The 22,542-nt window shown below is 21.6% G+C and overlaps 1 protein-coding gene across 2 annotated transcripts in view; it reads right to left on the bottom strand.

The window, feature by feature from the left end:
* The window catches only part of LOC122502775 (janus kinase and microtubule-interacting protein 2-like), a 205,919-nt gene that overhangs the window by 2,534 nt on the left and 180,843 nt on the right, over nt 1-22,542 (bottom strand). The window contains exons 8-13 of one of the 2 annotated variants that reach the window (XM_043612978.1): nt 21,626-21,712; nt 17,736-17,843; nt 13,643-13,966; nt 10,510-10,728; nt 6,205-7,299; nt 1,953-2,129 (exon numbers count right to left, since the gene is read on the bottom strand). In XM_043612978.1, the coding sequence (XP_043468913.1) occupies nt 1,953-2,129; nt 6,205-7,299; nt 10,510-10,728; nt 13,643-13,966; nt 17,736-17,843; nt 21,626-21,712 (2,010 nt within the window). Of the gene's footprint in view, nt 1-1,474; nt 2,130-6,204; nt 7,300-10,509; nt 10,729-13,642; nt 13,967-17,735; nt 17,844-21,625; nt 21,713-22,542 lie in introns of both variants that reach the window. The other variant, XM_043612976.1, reaches the window with a different exon arrangement.

Genomic DNA, 22,542 nt, shown 5'->3' with positions numbered 1-22,542 from the left:
TTTTTAAATTATAAAATTCTTGCTCTGAATTTTATTAACATTTTCGAAAATAATTGATTTACTAAGAAAAATTTAATTATTAATAAAAATAACTTAATTCTTGTTAAAAATTTTTTCAAAACTTTGGAAAATAATTGAATTCTTGCGAAAAATATTTAAAAAATTTTTGAAAATTATTTAATTTCTAAACAGAATTTTAAAGTTATGAAATACTTGAATTTATGAGTAGAATTTTATTATTTGTTGAAAATAATTGAATTACTGAGCTGAATTCCATTATTTATTAAAAATAATATAATTCAATTGCAGAATTTTATTATTAATTAAAATAATTGAATTATTGAGAAGAACTTTATCAAATTTATTAAAAATAATTGAATTTCTGAGCAGAATTCAATTATTTATGAAAATAATTGAATTCCTAAGCAGAATTTTATAATTAATTAAAATAATTGAATTATTTTTAAGGACTTTATCAAATTTATTTAAAATAATTGAATTCCTGAATTGAATTTTATTATTAATTAAAATAATCGAATTATTGAGAAGGATTTTATTAAATTTATTGAAAATAATTGAATTTCGGGGCATAATTAATATATTTAAAAATATTTTTTTCCTGATAATAATATTCTTAAAATTTTTGAATTTAATTGAATTCGTGCAAAGAATATTTTCAAAATTTTTGAAAATAATTGAATTTCTGTGAAGGATATTTAAAAATTTTTTAAATAATTGAAATTTCCATAAAATTCTATAAGAATTATCTTCTTTTTATGAATTTTACTTAAATTGTCAATGATTTCAATTTAACAACTTTTTAAAAATTTACCTAATTATTTTTAAAAAATAATTTAAAAAATGTTATTTTCAAATTTAATTCTGAAATCTTATTTTAAAGATTTTAACTATAATTCTTTTTTATAAATCAATTCGGTTTCTTTTTTCCAATTCTCAAAAAAAAAAAAAATAAAAATAGGTTTTAGTGTCACTTATGAAAAAAAATTTTGTTGAATCAAATAACCGATTACTTTTCTATCAAATGAATGTTTACTTGAATCAAATAATTTTTATTTAAATCAATTGAAATTTTATTTGAACCAATAATTTCAGTATTTGAAGCAAATTCCATTCAATTGACTCAAATTACTTGTAATTTGAATAAAATTACAAAAAACCGTCAAAATTGATTGATTCAAGTAAATATTTAATTGATAATGGTAAAGCAATCAGTTATTTGAATAAATTAAATTTCTTTTCAGTTCAAAATTAAAAAAAGTATCTAACTAGCAGCAAATCATAAAAAAGGTACGAAATAGAAGATCGAGAAGAAGAAAAAGGAAAAAAAATACTCGAGTGAAATATTCGAATTTCTTTCAGTTTTGCTGGTAGATGAGCGATTTTTCTTTAAATAAAATAGCGTCTGAGGGTTTTTGTTTTTGCTTTTTGTCTACAAGGGACTACTTAGACTGACCTTGGGCCAGATTCGAATCATCAAGAAGCACGTTCTCACTCAGTCTTGTTGTCCATCCCACGAAACTCTCGTCGAAGTTGACCTTCTGCATTTGTATCTTCTCGTTTGCATGCTTTACAACTTCCGAAACAGTTACATTAGTTCAGTTACAATGTCTCTTTGATTTCACTCCCAAATAATTTTTTCGTTTTTTGTCTTTTTTTTTTCCTCCTATATAATATAATTAGGTCCCGACTCTTAAGAGCTAACTATATATATATTTATAATCTTGATGATCAAGAAGAATTGAGAAAAAAAGATTATTCCTTCAAATTTAGATACGACTAATTGAATTTTTTTTGTTTTTCTGAAATGACTAAACACAAATTTCCTGATATAAAATTAGTCGCCGATTTCGTACACCGAGGTTGTCCCGCTCAAAGCTGCCGACCCTTTTCTTACTTCTCATCACCCTAACATCACTCTCTTTGTATCTAACCTTCTTGTCCGGATCTGTTTCGTCAATGGTTATCTGTGCTTCTGATTGATCCTCGTGATCCTCGTCAGAAGCTAATGTCACCTGTGACACGGCGCCTTTCGTTTCGACAATTGTTCTCGGGACTTGTTTCATCGCTTCCGTTGATTTTGCATTCCAGGGTCGAGGAGATAAATTGTCCTGCAGAAATAAATAAGTCAAATAAATTTTCAGATGTATTTATGCAATATTAATTTAATTGTTAATTATTAATTTAATATTAATTTCAATTTACACGACGTTCCTAAATTTTTGAAAATTCAAGTGAACAAAGATTTATTACTTCGTTCAATTTGAACTTTACTGCAAAATATTTTTTCTATATTAAAATGTAATTATTATCAAACAGTTTAACCAAAATTCTCCGTAAAAATTAAATTATTCTTTAAATTAATAAAATTCTTTTCAATAGATTTCAAATTTTGTTTTTAAATTCAATTTTTTCAAAAAATTTATTAAAAGTTTTAAAAATAATTAAATTGATGAAGAGAATGCAATTAATTTTATAAACAATAGGATTCTTCAAACAATTTAATTATTTTCAAACAGTTTAACAAAAATTCTCGGTGAAAATTCAATTATTTTAAAAAATAATAAAATTCTACTCAGAAATTCAATTATTTTTAAACACTTTAACAAAATTCTTCACGAGAATTCAATAATTATTTCATAAATTTAAAATTCTGTTTAGAAATTCAATTTTTTCAAAAAAATTCAATAAAATTTTTAAAAATAATTCAATTTCTGAAGAGAATTCAATTAATTTTATAAACAATAGGATTCTTCAAATAATTCAATTATTTTCAAACAGTTTAACAAAATTCTCGGTGAAAATTCAATTATTTTCAAAAATAATAAAATTCTAGGGTAGAGTGGGGTAAAAAAGCCATGGTGTAAAAAAGCCATTTGAGTTTTATTTAAAAACTATTAAGCCGATTTATCAGCTGTTTAGAATATAAATACTATTAGGTAATACGCAACTTTTGAATCTAATTTGAATGTTGTACCTAGATTAATATTGTTTTTATTGTAATTTTAATTTTTTGTTGCTTTTTTGAAAACATTTTGGTGAACTTTTCAAACATATTACAATTTGATTAAGTGAACGAATAATAAAAGTAAATGTTTGTACATAAGGAGAAAAGTATACCGAAAACGTATACAATGTTAATTTTTGGAAATTGAACTGAATTAACAATTTATTTTTGCTTTTTTTAATAACTGGTCTTGGGTGTAAAAAAGCCAGGGCAAAAAGTCCATTGAATATTTTGTGAAATTCACTTGTTTTCTATTTAAACTAACCTTCTTATTTTACAAAATGTCTCGTGTTTATTTAATAAAATAAATTAAACACGACGAAAAAGTAGTTCAAAGTGCATTAAAAAAATAAACAATGAATAAATGGTTTCAACGAAATATGTTATCTGTCGTGAAACTTGAAGAGAACTTCTAAAAAAGGTACGAAAAATTGTCAGTGCAAATCGAAAACAGGTAAACTTAATATAATTTTCAATTTTGCTTGCTAAAAACTCTTTCATAATTATTAGAATATTTTTCAAATAAGACTATTTGTCATATAAATAAAGGAAAACTATAAAAATACCTAAATTGATAACATGTTTTGCTAAAATCGTAGGGTGGCTTTTTCACCCCACCAGGTGGTGCAAAAAAGCCTTTACAGTGCTTTCGTAAAACTCTTATAACTTAGTCCTTTCATGAGATAAAAAATATTTCCGTCAAGAATTTTCAAGCTTAATAACTAAACTTTCAATAATAATTGGAAATTTGAGAAAAAAATTTTAAATACAGATTTTACAACATCAAAAGTAAAAATGTGGCTTTTTTACCCCACTCTACCCTACTCAGAAATTCAATTATTTTCAAACATTTTAACAAAATTCTGTTCAGAAATTCAATTTTTTCAAAAAATTTAGTAAAATTTTTTAAAAAAATTGAATTTTTTAAAAGAATTCAATTAATTTTATAAACAATAAAATTCTTTAAAAAATTCAATTATTTTCAAACAGTTTAACAAAATTCTCGGTGAAAATTCAATTATTTTCAAAAATTTTTCGAATATTTTTCGCAAAAATTTAATTACTTTCAAAAGTTTTAAATAATTTCTTCACAAGCATTCAGTTATTTTTATAAATAAATAATAATTATAAATTATTTATTAAAATTTATTTTAAAATTTTAATAAAACTATTTATTAAAATAATAAATAATAAAATTTTGCTCAGAAATTCAATCATTTTCAAAAATTTTAGTACAATTCTCTGCAAGAATTAAATTATATTTATATAAATAATAAAATGCAGCTCAGAAATTCAATTATTTTTAAAAATTGTAGTAAAATCTTCGAATAAATTCTATTATTCTTTATTCTCAAAGGAAAAAAAAATTCTTTAAAAGAATTGTATAATTTTTACAATTATGTATCATTAAATTCTTCATAAGACTTCAATTATTTTCGTAAATAATAAAATTCTACTGACAAATTCAATTATTTTTAGAAATTTAAATAATTTTCTTTTTAAGAAAAGAATTATTTTTAATACAATTTTTTAAAAATTTATCGAAAAAAACATTTTTTTTTTTGTTTTAATAAAATTCTTTAAATGACATCAATTATTTACAGAGAAGATTGAATCCTTTTGAGAAATTTTTTTGAAATTTTATCGATAATAATCAAATTCCTGAGAAGCATGTTATTATTCATTAAAATAATTGAATTTTTGCAAAAATGTTATTAAGTTTTTTTGTAATTTAATAGGATTTTTACTATAACTTTTTAAATACTTAATAATTTTCTAAAGTTTTAATGAAAATTCTGCTGTAAATCAATTTTTTTCAAAAAATTGTACTAGAATTCAATTCTTTAAATTCAAAAAGAAATAATTGAATGTTTTAAAAAATTTCAACTGTAACCTTTTCAGGGTTGCTACAAAAAATTTTCTTTCTTTACTTTTCCTTAATTTCTAAACAAAAAATTGACAAAAATTTAATTGAAAATAATTTATTTCTTCTAAAAAACTTTATTTAAATTTTTTAAAATAATTGAATTCTTTGGAAAAATTTTATTAAACCTTGTTAAAATAATTTATTTCTTTTCAGAAATCAAATTATTTATAACATTTATAATAATTTCTCAAAAGAATTAAATTGTTTAAAAAAATTTTAGTACATTCTATCGAAAGAATTCAATTATTTGAACAAAAGATGGAATTTTTTCGAGTATTTTTATTGTAATCGCATTGAAAGTAATTAAATTGCTGAAAATAATATTTTATTATTTTATAACTAAAAATAATTGAATGATTCAGAAAATTTGAAAATAATTGAATTTCTGAGTAGAATTTTATTATTTTTGAAAATATTTGAATTTTTTGAAGAATCCTATTGTTTATAAAATTAATTGAATTCTCTTCAAAAATTCAATTATTTATAAAAATTTTAATAAGTTTTTATGAAAAAATTGAATCATTTAAAAAAATTGTATTCCTAAGTAGAATATTATTATTTTTGAGAATAATTGGATTTTTGAGGAGAATTTGTTAAACTGTTTGTAATAAATTATTTTTTTTGAAGAAAATTAAAAAACAATAGTTAAAATAATAAATAATAATAATTTTTGTGATTTTGATTTTGAAATTATTTAAAAATTGAAGCTGGATTTTAAAAAACTTTTAAATGAAAATTTCTTTTTATAATTAATTTTTCGAAAAGTTCTATTTATAATTCTAAAAAAAATTTTTCTTAACATTTCGTTTCTTTTTTTTTTAGTAATTGAATTTTTATAAATAATTGAAAATTTTTGAAATAATCGAATTTTTCAAAAATTCTATTTAAAATAATAAAAATTATCAAATGAACGACAATATATTTTTACTAATTTTACTTCGTATTTTTTTATAGAAAAAATTATTTTGTATATTAAAAAATTAATTCCAAGGTATATAAATGTTCATTTTAAATATATTTTTCTTGTTTGCATAATAATTTTGAAAAATACTGAAATAGAAAAAAATTTCGTTTATTGGAACGTTGAAAACTTTAGGAAAATTTATAATCGAACTTTTCTTGGATTTTTTTAGAGATTAGGAAAAGAGTCAAAATTTTCTCTGGAATTTAGGAAAAAACAAAATGTACCTAATTTTTCCAGCAATTCTGAATATTTGTTTTAATTTATAAATTATAGAGAAAAAAAACTCACACGAACTGCATTGCTGGTAGATGAAAAAACACTGGAAACTTTTTCAGTGGACGAAATTTGACAAGCGGATTTTTTCTCCTCGATAATTGCTTCAATACCATCAGTAACGTCCATTGAATCGAGAGCGCCACTCAATCGTCCAACCAATTTCTCAATGTACTCCGTTTCAGTGGACGAAACACCAGGACTAATTTTATTAAGAGCCGACAAATGCTCGAGAAAAACACGATTCAATTGTGTCTGTGCTTGCAGACGTTCCTGCATTTCCTCGTATTTCTTCTTATAATCCATCTCGACACTCGACCAGGTTGTGTCCGCCTGCTTGAGAGTCTCGATAAACGCTCGTTCTCTATGTTCTAAAACAGTGATTTGCTGCCGTAGAATGTACTCCGTTTGGCCCAATTGTTCAATTCTCGATTCAAAATTCTTCAAAAGTTTGCAACACTCAAGACAACATTCTTTTGCTGCCGAGGGGGAATTCTCCATTTCTTCTCCATTCCATTGAGAGGAGAAATCAACGCCTATTTTCAAATCAGTCATTGTTTCTTGATGATTGTTCGCCGATGGAGCAACGCTCATGTTTCGCATTTCATTCTCGAGCCAGTATATTTTTTCCGTGAGTTTATAATTCTCGTCGAGGAGCTCCTCGTCTCTTTGCTTTGAGATTTGTTGCTCGTGCAAGAATTTCTCCTCGGCCTCCTCATAATTTTGGAGTCTCGACTCGAGATCGTGAATTCTCTCCTGGTAAATGGCAATTTGTGCAATGTCCACTGTCTCAGTGACCTCGGGTGTGGAACAGGTTTTTGTGTCATTCACAGGTGAAACCGGAACTTTAACGGCACGCTCTTGAATTCGGGCTCGCAACTCCTGAAGACGTTGGACTTCCTGAAGAAGTTCACCGGCCGGTGCTTCCGTTTGAGTGCCACAATTCGTCACCTCGACAACCTCAATATTGCTGTCGTCCTCTTCGAAAATTCCACTCTCCTGAAGTGATAATGGCGGTTTCTGGGGTACAGGCGACACCGGTTGGGTCAAGGTCGATGTGTATGGAATCACCGTTGCCACTGCTCGATCCTTAGGCTTATTCGATTGTTCCTTGAATCATAAAAAAATTCATTTCATTAAAATTCATTAAATTCATCAAAAAAATCATTAAATTCATTAAAAGGTTCATTAAATTAATTTAAAAGTTCATTAAATTAATTTAAAAGTTCATTTAAAATTAAAGGACTCTAAAGTTATTGCCGATGCTGAGCGTGAAAAAACATTTTTTTCCACAAGACCAAAAAAATTAAACAGTTAAAAGATTTTTCGTTGGTGAAGTTCACATCATTTAGAATCAAATTTAGATGATTTAGATTTCAAAGAAAAATGATTTCTCTATTAAAATTTTTGTTCTTTTTTATATAAAAACTATTTGTTAAATTTTTTCATCAATAATTTGAAAAAGAAAAAAATTGTAAGCAGAATATTTTATTGTTTTCGTAAACAAATTTTTCTTTTCTCAATCGTTGTTCATAAACGTTGTCAACTTCATCGACGTAAGATTTGGAATTTAAATCCAGGTGAATAACAATATTAAAATTTTCATCTCCAAAAATTCCGAAAAAAATCATTTTTGACGCTTAGCGTCGACGTCAAACAATTCTGAACGTTCAAATAAACAGATTAATTTTTTGATATAAAATATTTTCAAAAAATACTGACTGAATTAAAGGGAAAAACCGAAAATTAAAATAAATTTTTATTGAAAATTTTAGAAACAATGAAAACAAATTTTAACCCAAATAAAAAATAAAATTTTAACACAATTAAAAATTTTTTACCACCCAAAATTTTATTTTGTGTTTTCCTAATTTTCAGACAGAATTTTGACTTTTTTTCTGATCCAGGTACAAAAACATTTCAAGAGAGATTCAATTATAAAAAAGAATAATTTTCAGAAGGAACAAATTGATTAAAAATAACGGTTAGTCTAACTATTTTTAATAAATTTTCAATAATTTTAATAGAATTTTAGGATATTGCAAATAAATCAAACATTTTCAATTATTTTTAATATAATTTTTTAAGATTTCAATTATTCTTAGAAGAATTTTAGGAAATTTCAATTATTTTTAAAAATTATCAATTATTTTAATTGGGATTTTAGAAAATTTCAATTATTTCGAAAATTTTTAATTTTTTTATAAAATTTTAGGAAATTGCAACTTTAATTTTCAATATTTTCAATTATTTTTACGATAATTTTTTAAGATTTCAATTATTCTTAGAAGAATTTTGAGAAATTTCAATTATTTCTAAAAATTATCAATTATTTTAATTGTGATGTTAGAAAATTTCAATTATTTCGAAAATTTTTTATAAAATTTTAGGAAATTGAAACTTCAATTTCCAATATTTTCAATTATTTTTAATATAATTTTAACAGAGTTCAATTATTCTTAGAAAAATTTTAGAAATTCCAATTATTTAAAAAAATCTCCAATAATTTGTAATTGAATTTTAGTGAATTTCAATTATTACGCAAATTTTCAATTATTTTAAATGTAATTTGGGACATTTCAATTATTTCAAGAATTTTCAAATACTTTAAATGCAGTTTTTACACTTTTTTCAAATCTAATGAAATTCTTTAACAAATTCAATTATTTTCAATTCAATTTCACAAAATTTCAATTAATATGATGATTCTCTAATTTAATTTATTTTTTAATTAAAATATTTTTAAACAAATTCTTTTTCTAAAGTTTGTTTTCTGTTTTAAATATTTTTCAAAATTGCCTTGAAAAACAAGATAAATTAAAATTAAACATTTTCTTAGTTGAGAATTCATATTTTTTATCTTCAAAATTTTTTTTTATAAAAAAATACAAATTCTAGAACGATTATGATCAAAAGTTTAAAAAATTTTCTTATTCTTCAGAAGGGAAATAAAAAAATTTTTTGTATAAAAATTTTTTTTTGGAAAAATTTGGCTCAGAACCTTTATAAAGATGTTTTTCTAGAAAAGTTTATGCAACTTTGCTTTGAAAATAAATTTTTTCTTTTTAATCCTTGATTTATAAACGTTGTGAAATTCACCAAAGTTTGTTACGGAATTTCAAATAAAACTATTTAAAACTTATTTAACTTTTTAAATAAATATTAAATGAATAATTATTTGATGTCAATTAAAATTTTTTTAAAAATTGTAGTCTAAAACCTTTCGAAATTCAAAAATTATTTCTGAAATTTGCAACTATGGTTTTAAATAAAATCTTTTCTAATTTCATTAGAATTATTAACTTGAAGAAAGTTATTCTAGAATTTAATTATTTAAACTAAATTAATATAAACGTCAGCTTTAATTCTTTGCTACTTAATACCCTTTTACAGAGCTAGATAGTTAAAAAATAAAAATAATTAAAAATAAAAGAAATTACTGAAAAATAAAATTTAATTAAAAAGCTTAGTTAAGAAAAAAAATAAAAAGCTTAGTAACTAAGCTTTTTAATTTAATTTTATTTAACTGTTAAGAATGAAAATAAATTTAAAAACTTAGAAAACAATGAATATAAATTAAAAAGCTTAATTATGAATGAAAATAATCTAAAAAAGCTTAGTTAAAAATAATGAAAATAAATTAAAAAGTTCAGTTAAAAATGAAAATAAATTAAAAAGCTCAATTAAAAATAAAAATGAATTAAAAATGAAAGTAAATTAAAAAAGCTGAGTTAAAAAAGAAAATAAAAAAGAAGTTTAGTTAAAAACGTAAATAAATTAAAAAGCTCAGTTAAAAATAAAAATTAATTAAAAAGCTCAATTTAACAGTAAAAACGTGATTTGTCAACAAGCAAAGAAATCGGCGACCCCCCTGGACTGAAAATAACTATTAAACTAATACCGGTTTTTTGCCAGCGCTCTCATACGCACACATCATTTGATTTGCCAGGAAAAAATTAAGAGGAGAGAAAAATTAACAACTTGCGCTGGGAATTATTTCAATCATTAAGTCATATAATCGGATATTTAAAATGGACATATATCTATATAATTTGAAAAGTCGTTTTTATAAAACAACTTTCCATAAACACTGGGACGACGATAAGGAAGATGTTGGACTTTTATGGTTCCTCTATATACTGCGCTTGTACGTGGACACTCGTGCATAACATAATACATAGACCTGAGCGAAAGTCACTGTTTAATTGGCTTGAACTAATGGCCATAAGGTCTTTAAACCCCGTGGATGAGGTAAATTATTAAAAAAAAAAAGAGAGAGAGAAAAGGAAGAAAGAAAGAAGGAGAAAAATCAGATCATACTTTGTAGAGATGAATTGGTTCCGGTGATACAATTCCACTGTCGGCTGGATCTGGAGTGTCCCTTTGATTAGGCGTTTCCTCCATTTCAAGAATACGAAATTCCAAGAGTTCATTTTGCTCCCTTAATTCCGATATTTCGGCGATTAAATTTGATTCACGTTCCTCGGCGTCTCGTAATTTGTCACTTAGCGCTCGTTTACTGTTCTGACTGCCTCTGGTCTATAAAGAAAAATAATAATTTATTTTAATAATTGATAGTTAAAAACTAGAATTATTTCAATTGAAATTTAAAACTTTGTAAATTTAAAAAAAATATTTTTTTCTTCACAAATTTTTTTTTGTTTTATTGTTTTTATTTTTTACAGCAAAATTTTACGCGCGAAACGAGATATTTAATTCATTATTATAAATTTTTTAAAATTTTTTCATTTCAAAATATCAGCTTTAATTCTCAAATTATTATGAACAAAAAGTTTTGAACGTTCAAATGAACGAAATATTTTTTGTTAAAAATATTTTCATAGATTATTGATTACAATTCAAATTAAAAACTCAAATTTTACATTTAGAAACATTATAATTAATTTGCTTAATAGTGACGCAAAATTATAGTAATAAAAATTTAATTTGAAGAAGAAATAAATAAATTTCGTTCATTTGAACGTTCAAAACTTTAACCTCCTAAATTATTTCAGATTCAAGATTTGAAAAAAATCACATATTAACTAAATTAATTATTGATATTTTCTAAAATTAATAAAATTATTCGCATGAATTCAATTATTTTTATAAATAATAAACATCTTCGAAAGAATTCAATTATTTTTAAAAAATATAATTTCTTGAAAAAATTCAATTATTTTTAAAAATAATATAATTCTTCGCAGGAAATTTAATTACTTTCAATTGAATTTAAATGAAGTTCTCAAAAAAATTCCGCATTTACTTTCAAACGTTTTGCAACAATTCTTCATAAAAATTCAATTATTTTGAATACAATTTTAATTTTTAACTAAATTCCTCGAAAAAAATTATAATTTTATTTTCAAAAATATAATTAATACCTATAATTTCCATAATATTCCTTGAAAAAATTCGATTATTTTTAAAATTAATATAATTTTTTGCAGGAATTTAATTACTTTCAATTGAATTTAAATGAAATTCTCAAAAGAATTCCGCATTATTTTTAAAAATTTTGATAAAATTCTTGGCAAGAATTTAATTATTTTCATAAATAATAAAATTGTTCGGAGGAATTTAATTATTTTTTAATACAATTTTCATAATATTCCTTGAAAGAATTCAATTATTTTTTAAAAATATAATTCTATAAAAGAATTCAATTATACTTAAAAAAAAATTCATTGAAAGAATTAAGTTATTCTTCAAAAATAAAATTCCTTGAAAAAATTCAATTATTAATATAATTCCTTGATAGAATTCAATTATTTTTAAAAAATATAATTTCATCAAAAAATTTTGATAAAATTTTTTATTAGAATTTAATTAATTTCATAAATAATGAAATTCTTGGAAGGAATTGAATTATTTTCAATAAATTTCATAAAATCCTTCGCAGGAATTCAATTATTTTAATTAGTAATAAAATCCTGCTCAGGGATTCACTTATTTTCAAAATTAAAATTAATTAAAGGAATTCAATTATTTTTAACAATTTTAACAATTTTCTCCAAAGACTCAATTATTTTCAAAAGTTTTGATAAAATTCTTTATAAGAAAAAATCCTTAAAAGGATTGCATAATTTTTTAAAAATATAATTTCTTGAAAAAATTCAATTATTTTTTAAATATAGGTATAATTTCTTGAAAGAATTTAATTATTTTTATAAATATTAAAATTCTTTGAAGGAATTCGATCATTTTCAAAAATTTCATAAAATCCTTGAAAGAATTCAATTATTTTTCAAAATTTTAATAAAATTTCTTGATATAGAATTCAATTATTTTCAAAAAGTTTAATAAAATTCTTTAGATGAATTTAATTATTTTCAGTACAATTTTAATTAATTTCCTTGAAAGAATTTCTTTCTTTCTTTATAAGAAAAAATCCTTAAAAGGATTGCATAATTTTTAAAAAATATAATTTCTTGAAAAAATTCAATTATTTTTTAAATATAGGTATAATTTCTGGAAAGAATTCAATTATTTTGAAAAACTTTTAATTAAAATTCTTTATTAGAATTTAATTATTTTTATAAATATTAAAATTCTTCGAAGGAATTCGATCATTTTCAAAAATTTCATAAAATTCTTGAAAGAATTCAATTATTTTTCAAAATTTTAATAAAATTTCTGAAAAGAATTCAATTATTTGCAATAAAAATTTTAATAAAATTTCTTGATATAGAATTCAATTATTTTCAAAAAGTTTAATAAAATTCTTTAGATGAATTTAATTATTTTCAGTACAATTTTAATTAATTTCCTTGAAAGAATTTAATTATATCTAAGTTTTTATTAAAATTCTTCGAAACAGAATTCAATTTTTGTTTTAAATTTTAATAAAATTCTTTCCAAGAATTAAATTGCTTTAAAACAGTATTAAATCAGTAACTTACCAATAGACTTTATAATTTGAAGTGAATTTCAATTTTCGACCACTTGATTAATTATATCATTTAATTGAATTTATACTGCTTCAAATGAACTTTTTCTAATTTTCAAGTTAACATCGTTTGGCAATATCCTTTAAGAAAATTGACGAAAATTTTAATCACTGTCTTTGAAATCAGACATTGATTTTTTAAAAATTTAAATTAATTTCTTTATTATATTATTTTTGTAATAAACTTTTTTATGAAATAATGATGAAATTAATAATATTTGATTCAAATAACCGAGTAATTGACTATTATCAAATGAATATTTATTTGCAGCAAATAATTTTCATCTACCTCAATTAAATGGTATTTGAACCAATAATTTCAGCATTGGAAGCAAATACCATTTAATTAAATCAAAAAATCATTTGATTAAAATTTAAATTAAAAATTATTTGATTCCAGTAAATATTGAATTTAATAGGTTATTAAAAATATTTTCATAAATTATTGATTGGAATTATAGAAAATAAAAATTGATATTGATAAAAAAAAAAAAATTGTTGTACCTCTTGCAGGAGGGCCTTCTCCAAATCTCGAACCTGACTTTTGGCGTGCACCAATTCACGTTGTTCCTCGAGTAATTTCGTTTGTAATTCCTCGACCTCGAAGAGAAGCGACTCGTATGCCTCTCGTGTGACGCCATTTGCCTGCCATTGGCCGCATCCCCCAGGTTGGGGTGAAAGTGACGACGGTGCACTTGAAAGTGCGCTATCACCTTCATTTTCCTCTTCGTCGTCAACTTCCGCCACTGGTTCCAGCTCCAGCCATTGCTTATAAAATTCCTCCTTTCTCTTCTTATTCGACAACTGATCCAATTTACGTTCTTTCTCCTAGAAAACAAAAACAAACAAAAATATTTTGAAAATTTTTTTAAAAACGTGCAAAAAAAATTTTAAAAAGTATTTTTATCCGTCCTTTAATAATAATATTTTTATAAATCAGAAAATTCTATTTTACTCGAAAGAATTCAATTATCTTGATATATCGAAATACTTCACCGAAAATCCAATTATTTTCAGGTATTTTAATAAAATTCTTTGCAAAATTAAATTATTTTCATAAATAACAATATTCATCACAAGAATTCAATTATTTTCAAAAATAATAAAATTCTTCACAGACATTCAATTATCTTCAAAAAATTTTTTTAAACTGCTCGTTAAGAATTCAATTTTTTTTTAAATAGCAATATTTTTCAGTGAAATTCAATTTTATTCAAAAATGTTAATAAAATTCTTGGCAAAATTTCAATTATTTTCAAAATTACCCTCAATTCAATTATTTTCAATATATTAGGTACTATTTTAATAATATTTTCCAAAAGAATTCAATTATACAAAAAAAAATTTAAATAAAATTTTACGCAAACATTTAATTATTTTCATAATTATAAATAATAAAAATTTCACAGGAATTCAATTATTAAAATTTTTTTTATAAATTACGTTTCAATTTTTCGAAAGATTCTTATAAAAATTAATTTAAAAATGAATTTCAGTTAAAATTTGAGATAATAATTGAATATAAAGAGCATTATATGTTTAGAATTGAATTTTTGATAGGTTTCCAATTGAAATCTCTGAAAATCTAAATCTTTTATACTTTTAATTAATAATTTTGTAGAACTAATTAGTTTCAAAAGTTTAATTTCAATTCTGCTGAAATAAGTTGAATTTGTAAATATATCTATATTTAATATTATTTCAAAAATGTTAACGCAATTCTTCGAAAGAATTCAATTGTTTTGTTATAAATATCGAAATTCTTCAACGAGAATCCAAATATTTTCATCAATTTGAATAAAATACATTGCAAAATTCAATTATTTTTATAAATATTAAAATTCTTTTTAGGGATTCAATTATTTTCATAAATAATAAAATTCTTTTTAGAAATTCAATAATTATCATAAATAACAAAAATCATCGCAGAAATTCAATTATACTTTTTAATACAATTTCAATTAATTTTCTCAAAAAATGGAAATTCTTAAAAATTTTATTAAAATTTATTCAAAAAATTCAATTATTTGAAAATTTGTTTATAAAATTCTTTACAAGAATTCAATTTTAAGAAATATTCAATTATTTATTTTTGTATTTAAATAATTAAATTCTTGTCGAATTTTTTAATAAAAATTAAATTAAGAATGAATTTTAGTTACAGTTTTTGCTTTTTGATAATAATTGAATATTAAAAGCATTTAGAATTAATTATTACAAGAAATTGAATTTTCAAAATGTTTTAATCAATAGATTACATTTCACTAAAAATAAGTAATTTTTTTTTTACTAATTTGAATCATTGACTTTTCAATAATTTGAATTTACTAATTTAGAGTTCAAATATTTTTCGAAAAAATCAATTTACTGTATTTCTTAATTAACAACTTGAAAAAGAAGAATTTGTAAAAAAAATTAATTATTGTAATTGTCATTATTATAATTTTATTAATATTAATATTATTATTATCATTTATTATTATTATTATTATTATGATTATTATTAAAATTTAAAATTAATATTTGTAATAATTAAATAGTATTAATTTAAATTTATATAGTAACTAATACTTATAATAATTTATTATTAGTTTAGTTATTATCCTTATTACTACAAATATTAATAAATAAAAAAATTGTTCTTTAATACTCTGCTTTAATTATACAATATTCAGAGAAAAATTTCTAGTTCACACAGTAAGAAATTTTTAATCTTCCTTTTATATATACCATATTTGTGGAGTGTAGTTTGAAAAAAATACTTTCTAAATGAAGTGCAATATTGGAATTTGAATTTTCAAGCTTCATTTCCATACAAATGAGCCTGGTGTAACGGAAAAGTATCATTTCCTTCGTGGAACGATTATTTTTTTTTTCTTCTAAAGGACGAGGAATAAAACTCACAAGTTGAAGAGCGAGGTTCCCAGAGAGTGGTTAAAATAAAAAAAAATATTTATAGCCAATAATGACTTACTTGACGAGGAAGTTCAAAATGCAAAACGTACTGAACACCATCTGCCATTTTTTTCTCTTTTAAGCGAAATTAGAACCAAAAACTATTAAAGAACTACTTATTTATTTGAAAAATTTTAAGGCAATTCTTCGAAACAATTCAATTATCTTGATAAATAACAAAATTCTTTTCAGAAATTCAATTATTTTCAGGAGAATTTTAATAAAATTCTTTGCAAAATTCAATTATTTTCAAAAGTAATAAAATTCTTCGCAGTAATTCAATTATTTTCAAAATTTTTTTTTCTATTCTCATCAATATTTCAATTATTTTTGTAAATATAAAATAGAAAAATTCTTCATCAAAATTCAATTATATTCAAAAATTTTTATTTTTTAAAATTTTATTTTATTTCTTGACAAAATTTCAATTATGTTCAAAAATTTTTTTTTCAATTCAAAGATTTTCAATATCTACTATTTTCATAAAATTTCCCGGAAGAATACAATTATTTAAAATATAATTTGCATAAATTTTTTCGAAAAAAATCAATTATTTAACAATTTTTTTTATAAATTGCTTCGCAATAATTCCATTATTTTCATAAATATTAAAATCTTTTCATGGATTCAATTATTTTCATAAGTAATAAAATTCTTTTTAACAATTTCATTATATTATAAAAATTAAAGCTCATTGCAGAATTTCAATTATTTTTAATACAATTTTAAACTGAATTTTTCGAAAAATGCAATAATTATTCTTAAAAATTTTATTAAAATTCGTCTAAAGAATTCAAATATTTAAAAATTTGTTGATAAAATTCTTTATAAAATTTTCGTTAATTTTTTTTATTTTTAACTTTTTATCCACTATTATTGTTATTACTTTCTAAATCTAAATTAGTGCGAAAGATCGTCTACTAATTAAAAAAAGTAAAATTTTCTATTCTAATTCTTAGTAACTTTCCACAAAAACACTTCATTAAAAATTTTAAAACTACAAATTGAAATAGTAAGATTTTCTAATTTTTAGTCAAATTTGTACTAAATTTAGTACTAATTCGGATTTAGAGGAAAGAATTAGTGGAAAGTTTTTCTGCTCTCTAAATTTGAATTAGTAAAAAATTGTCTATACTAATTTAAATTAGCAATAATTTCTAAAAATCATTAGTAATTTTTAATTAAAATTTCAGTAAAATATTTGAAACTACTAAATGAAATAATAACTAATAAATGAAAATTAATAAAAAAAAAACGATTAATGAAAATTTAATAAGTGGACGACATTTCACTAATTTAAATTTGGAGATTGACTTGAATTATAGTGAATGACTTTTCTCCAATTTAAATTGAGAGAGTATTATTATTATTACCAGTATTATTTATTTTTTTACTATTATAAAATATAAGTAAAATGTAAAAAAAAGAATTTTTTTTCTAATTAGTCAAAAAGAAGGTTTCTCGCCCAACCGTGACGTTTAATAGAAGAAGAAAAAATGGATATGTTTCTGTATTTAGTTGCAAACGTTTAAGAAACTATACAAGACAACCAATTGGGTTTCGTTTTTTTTCTCTTTTTTTTGCGGTGTAAACATGATTACGCGCGACGACAATGACGATAATATGATGATGGTAAAATTACCTTGACTGCCTGCCTGAGTACCTCTATGGCCTCCTGCTGTTCGACCGCGAGTTCCCGAAGACGTTCCACCTCAGCCACAGCTTCACACTCTCTTTTACATAAATCCACCTGAAAAAATTTCCAAAGCACTTAGCGACACGTCAATATGATGGAAAAAAAGCCAATCATAAATCTCCCTACGACTGATTATCTTACTTTCCACGAATTTATCATTCACCTCTCAAAATCTAAATTATAGTGAAAAATATTAACTAGGCAATTGAAATTAGTAAAAATTTTTAATAATTCGAATAAGTAAGCAAAAATTACAGGATTGCCTCAGTTTAGAAAAATAAGGGAATTCAGGGAAAATAGAATTGGTCATCAGATAATTTTATTAAAAGTACTGAAAAAAAATAAACTTTTAGAATTTATATAGAAAAAATCTGAATTCTGGTGTCTTATTTGTTTGCCTCATGAACTATAAAATTACCACGAATTCTAATATAAAACCTTCAATTTTTTCTATTTCTGACAATAATTTCTTTTTTAATAAACTTAATTCTTCAAGAACTATTATAAAATTATTACTTATAAATAAATTATTAAATGAATAATTTTACTTAAAAATTTCAAAATTAATTGGATTTCAGAAGAGTTGCGTTTACAATCTTCGTATATAGATGAACTTCAAAAGGTTTTAATTTGAAATTTTAGAAAGTTTCAATTTTAAAAGAATTTTATTAGAAATTTTAAAGAACTTAGATTTTTGACAAATTTTCATAATTCAAATTCTTATTTAAAAAATTTTATAGTTATTCTTCGAAAGAATTCATTTATATCTTGATAAATATGAAAATTCTTTATCGAAAATTCAATTATTTTCAGGTATTTTAATAAAAGTCTTTGCAAAATTCAATTCTTTTTATGAATAACAATATTCATCACATAAATTCAATTACTTTCAAAAGTAATAAATTTCTTCGCAGAAATTTAATTACTATCAAATTTTTTTTTTAATTCTCGTAAAGATTTCAATTATTTTTGTAAATAACAAAATTTTTCAGCGAAATTCAATTATATTCAAAAATTAAAATAAACTTTTTAGCAAAATTTCAATTATTTTGAAAAAATTTGGTCAATTTAATGATTTTCAATATCTACTGTTTTCATAACATTTTTCAAAAGAATTCAATTATTTAAAAAAAAAATTTCACAGGAATTCAACTATTTCAAATAAAATTTGTATACATTTAAAAAAATTAATTTAATTATTTTCATAAATATTAAAATTCTTTTTAGGGATTCAATTATTTTCATAAATAATAAAATTCTTTTTAGAAATTCAATTATTATCACAAATAATAAAAATCATCGCAGAAATTCAATTACTTTTTAATACAATTTTAATTAATTTTCTCAAAAAATGGAAATTCTTCGAAATTTTATCAAAATTTATTCAAAAAATTCAATTATTTGAAAATTTGTTTATAAAATTCTTTAGAAGAATTCAATTTTAAGAAACATTCAATTATTTATTGTTGTATTTAAATAATTAAATTCTTGTCGAATTTTTTAATAAAAATTAAGAATGAATTTTAGTTACAACTTTGGTAATAATTGAATATTAAAAGCATTATAGAATGAATTATAACAAACAATTGAATTTTGAAAACTTTTCAATTTCAAATATTTAAAAATATGAATTTTTAAACTTTTAGTTAACTATTATGTAAAACTAATTTTTTGAAAAAGTTTAATTGAAATTTTTTTTTTAATTGAGGCCTTGGATCCAATAACTCGCCCGACGCTCGGAGGAACGCGCAACTGCCAGTCAGTGAGCAGTGAGCGCCTCTGCGCCACTCACTGCTACCCGACTGGTATTAGCGCGTGTCTTCGAGCGTCGGGCGAGTTATTGGATCCAAGGCCTCAATTATAAAAAGTTTTTATTTTCTAATATATTTATATTTAATTGAAGAATTTCTGAATAATCGAAATTTTGTAAAATTAAATTGTAAAACAATTGGATTTGAAAATTCTCAAAGAACTTTTTCAAAAATTATTAAAAATAATGGATTTATAAAAGAATTTTAGTTTGAAACACTAAAAAAATTGAATTTTGTAGAAGTTTACAAATGATTGCAGAAATTCAATTATTTTCAAAATTTTTGATAAAATCCTTTACAAGAATTCAATTATATTTAAAAATTTTAAGAATGTGATAAAATACTTTTCAATAATTCAATTATTTCAACTAATAATAAAATTCTGATCAGAATTTCAATTATTTTCATAAATAATTTAATTCTTCTTAGAAAATCAATTATTTTCGAAAATTTTAATAAAATTTAGAGCAAGAATTTTATAATTTTTAAAAATAAAAAAATTCTGTTCAGGTATTCAATTATCTTTAATAAATTTGATAAAATCATTCCAAAAAATTCAATTTTTTAATTAATAATAAAATTGTGTTTAGAAATTCAATTATTTTCAAGAATTTTAATAAAATTCTGGTAAAAATTTCAATTATCTTTATAAATAATGAAATACCACACAGACATTCAATTATTGTCAAAAATTTTAATTGAATTTTTTGTAAAATTTAATTATTTTCAAAAATTTTCCTCAATTCAATGATTTTTAATAAGTATCTTCTATTTTAATAAAGTTTTCCAAAAGAGATTCAATTATTTAAGAAAGATTTTGACAAAATTTCAATTATCTTTATAAATAATAAATTTTTTCTCCGAAATTCAATAATTTCCAAAAGTTTTAATAGAATTCTTGTTAAAAATTCAATTATTTAAAAAAAATTTTGTCAATTCAATGAGTTTTAATATCTTCTATTTTAATAAAATTTTCCAAAAGAAATTCAATTACTTAAAAAAATTTTTTAATATAAAATTCTACGCAAACATTTAATTATTTTCAAAAAAAATAATAGAAATTCCACAGGAAGTCAGGAATTTAATTATTTCGTATAATTGAATTGTAAATAAATGTATTAAAAAATTATCAAAGTACTTTTTGAAAAATCATTAAAAATAATTGATTTAAAGAAGAATTTTCGTTAAAAATTATAGAAAATAATAATTGAATTAAAATGAACATAATTTTGAAGAAATAACAATTTCAAAATGGTTTGAATTTGAAATTTTTGAAAATCTTAATTTCTATTATATGGAAAAATAAATATTTACAATTAGAAAGAAATTCTCAAATAAATGTATTAAAAAAATTTTTTAAGTGTTTTATTATTTTTAGAGGGAAACAGAATATTTAATTCTTTAGTGTCAGGGAAAAAGTCAACATTTTGTCTGGAAATCGGGGAAAAGTCAGGGAAAAACAAAATTTAATTTTTGTGACAAACCTAAATTAGCTAATTTGAATAACTAAAAATTTCCTCTCTATATAAATCAAAATTAATAGAATTCTACTAATAGATATAGTAAAATATTATTATTCCTTGTAAATAAAATCAATATCATTTTATATAATAAAAACAAATTACTGTTTTTGTTTGTATACACAATTTTTGATTTTATCATCGGTGCATTAAAACTCAATAGAAATAAAGTACAACTAAAATCGTGTTTATAATCTAATTAATTTAATGAGTATTATAAAACAGTGCTTCTAGAGTGAATTTAATGCTCGAATAATTATCATGTAAATGTTTTACGACTTCATTTATATTTACTGTTTTTACAACTCGTATAATTTGATTTATATGCAGTCATTTTAAGTTAATTCATTTTATGGATTTAGTTTTATTTCTAAGTATATATTTTTTTTATTTTATCGACGCATTGAATACATGAGTGAATATAAATATATATATACGAATTATTTCATACATGTATTTAGATATTTATATGTATCTATAAAAATATGTGTATTTATGTACTCACAGCATGTTCGCCGTTAGGAATTTTCTCCTCGATGCGTGGCGTCAATCGAATATGATGATTTCTCTCGCTCTCCCTTAATTTTCGCATCTACAACAATGAAAAAAAGGAATATTCATCAGCAATTAGTTTATGATCGATTGCTATCATCTTTAATCATGTGATACATGTTCCATTATAAACCTTACATTATTATATTATATCTAGCGAAATTATCGACAGTTTCACATTCTAATTCACTTGGGAAATGATTGATTGTGCTCATTGGAGAAATTTTGTCTGTGTATTATGTATATTACTCGTTCCTCTTACACTTTCATGAAAGTTAAATATTTCTTTTAACACGAATACAAACAATGAATTTTATTATAGGCATCTAATTATGAACATAATTTCACAAAAAAAAAAAAAATAATAACTTTCTATTGATTTCTTATCAGATTTGTCACGAGACATCAATTTTCTAATTATTTTTCAACAAGTTTAGAATATATTTTTTTTTATTTTGTCATTTCATTTTCAAATTATTATTATTAGTTATTTAGTTCTAGATAATTATTAGTTTAATAATTTATTTAGTAAATATTTTTGTAATTATTTCGAGTTATACTTTAGTAATTATTTTTTTAAATCTAAAATTATTAAAAAGAAATAATTTTTCGTGGAAAATTTATTTTGTTATTTCATTTCTAAATTATTATTAGTTATTTAGTTTTTGACAGTTATTAGTTATATATATTTTATTAATTATTTTTTATAAATCTAAAATTATTAGAAAGAAATAATTTTTCCTGAATAATTCTTTTTCAGTTGCAAAAGCAATTGAAAATAAATGAATTGAAATAAAATGCATTTTCAAATCTAAAATAATTGAAATAAATCAATTTTCTTTCTGCAAGTAAATTTTTTAGTCCTAAAAA

The sequence above is a fragment of the Leptopilina heterotoma genome, unplaced genomic scaffold, assembly GCF_015476425.1.
Source record: "Leptopilina heterotoma isolate Lh14 unplaced genomic scaffold, ASM1547642v1 Lhet_237, whole genome shotgun sequence".
Classification (NCBI taxonomy): domain Eukaryota; kingdom Metazoa; phylum Arthropoda; class Insecta; order Hymenoptera; family Figitidae; genus Leptopilina; species Leptopilina heterotoma.
The sequence above is the reverse complement of the archived record's forward strand: the minus strand, read 5'-3'. Positions and strand labels throughout refer to the sequence as shown.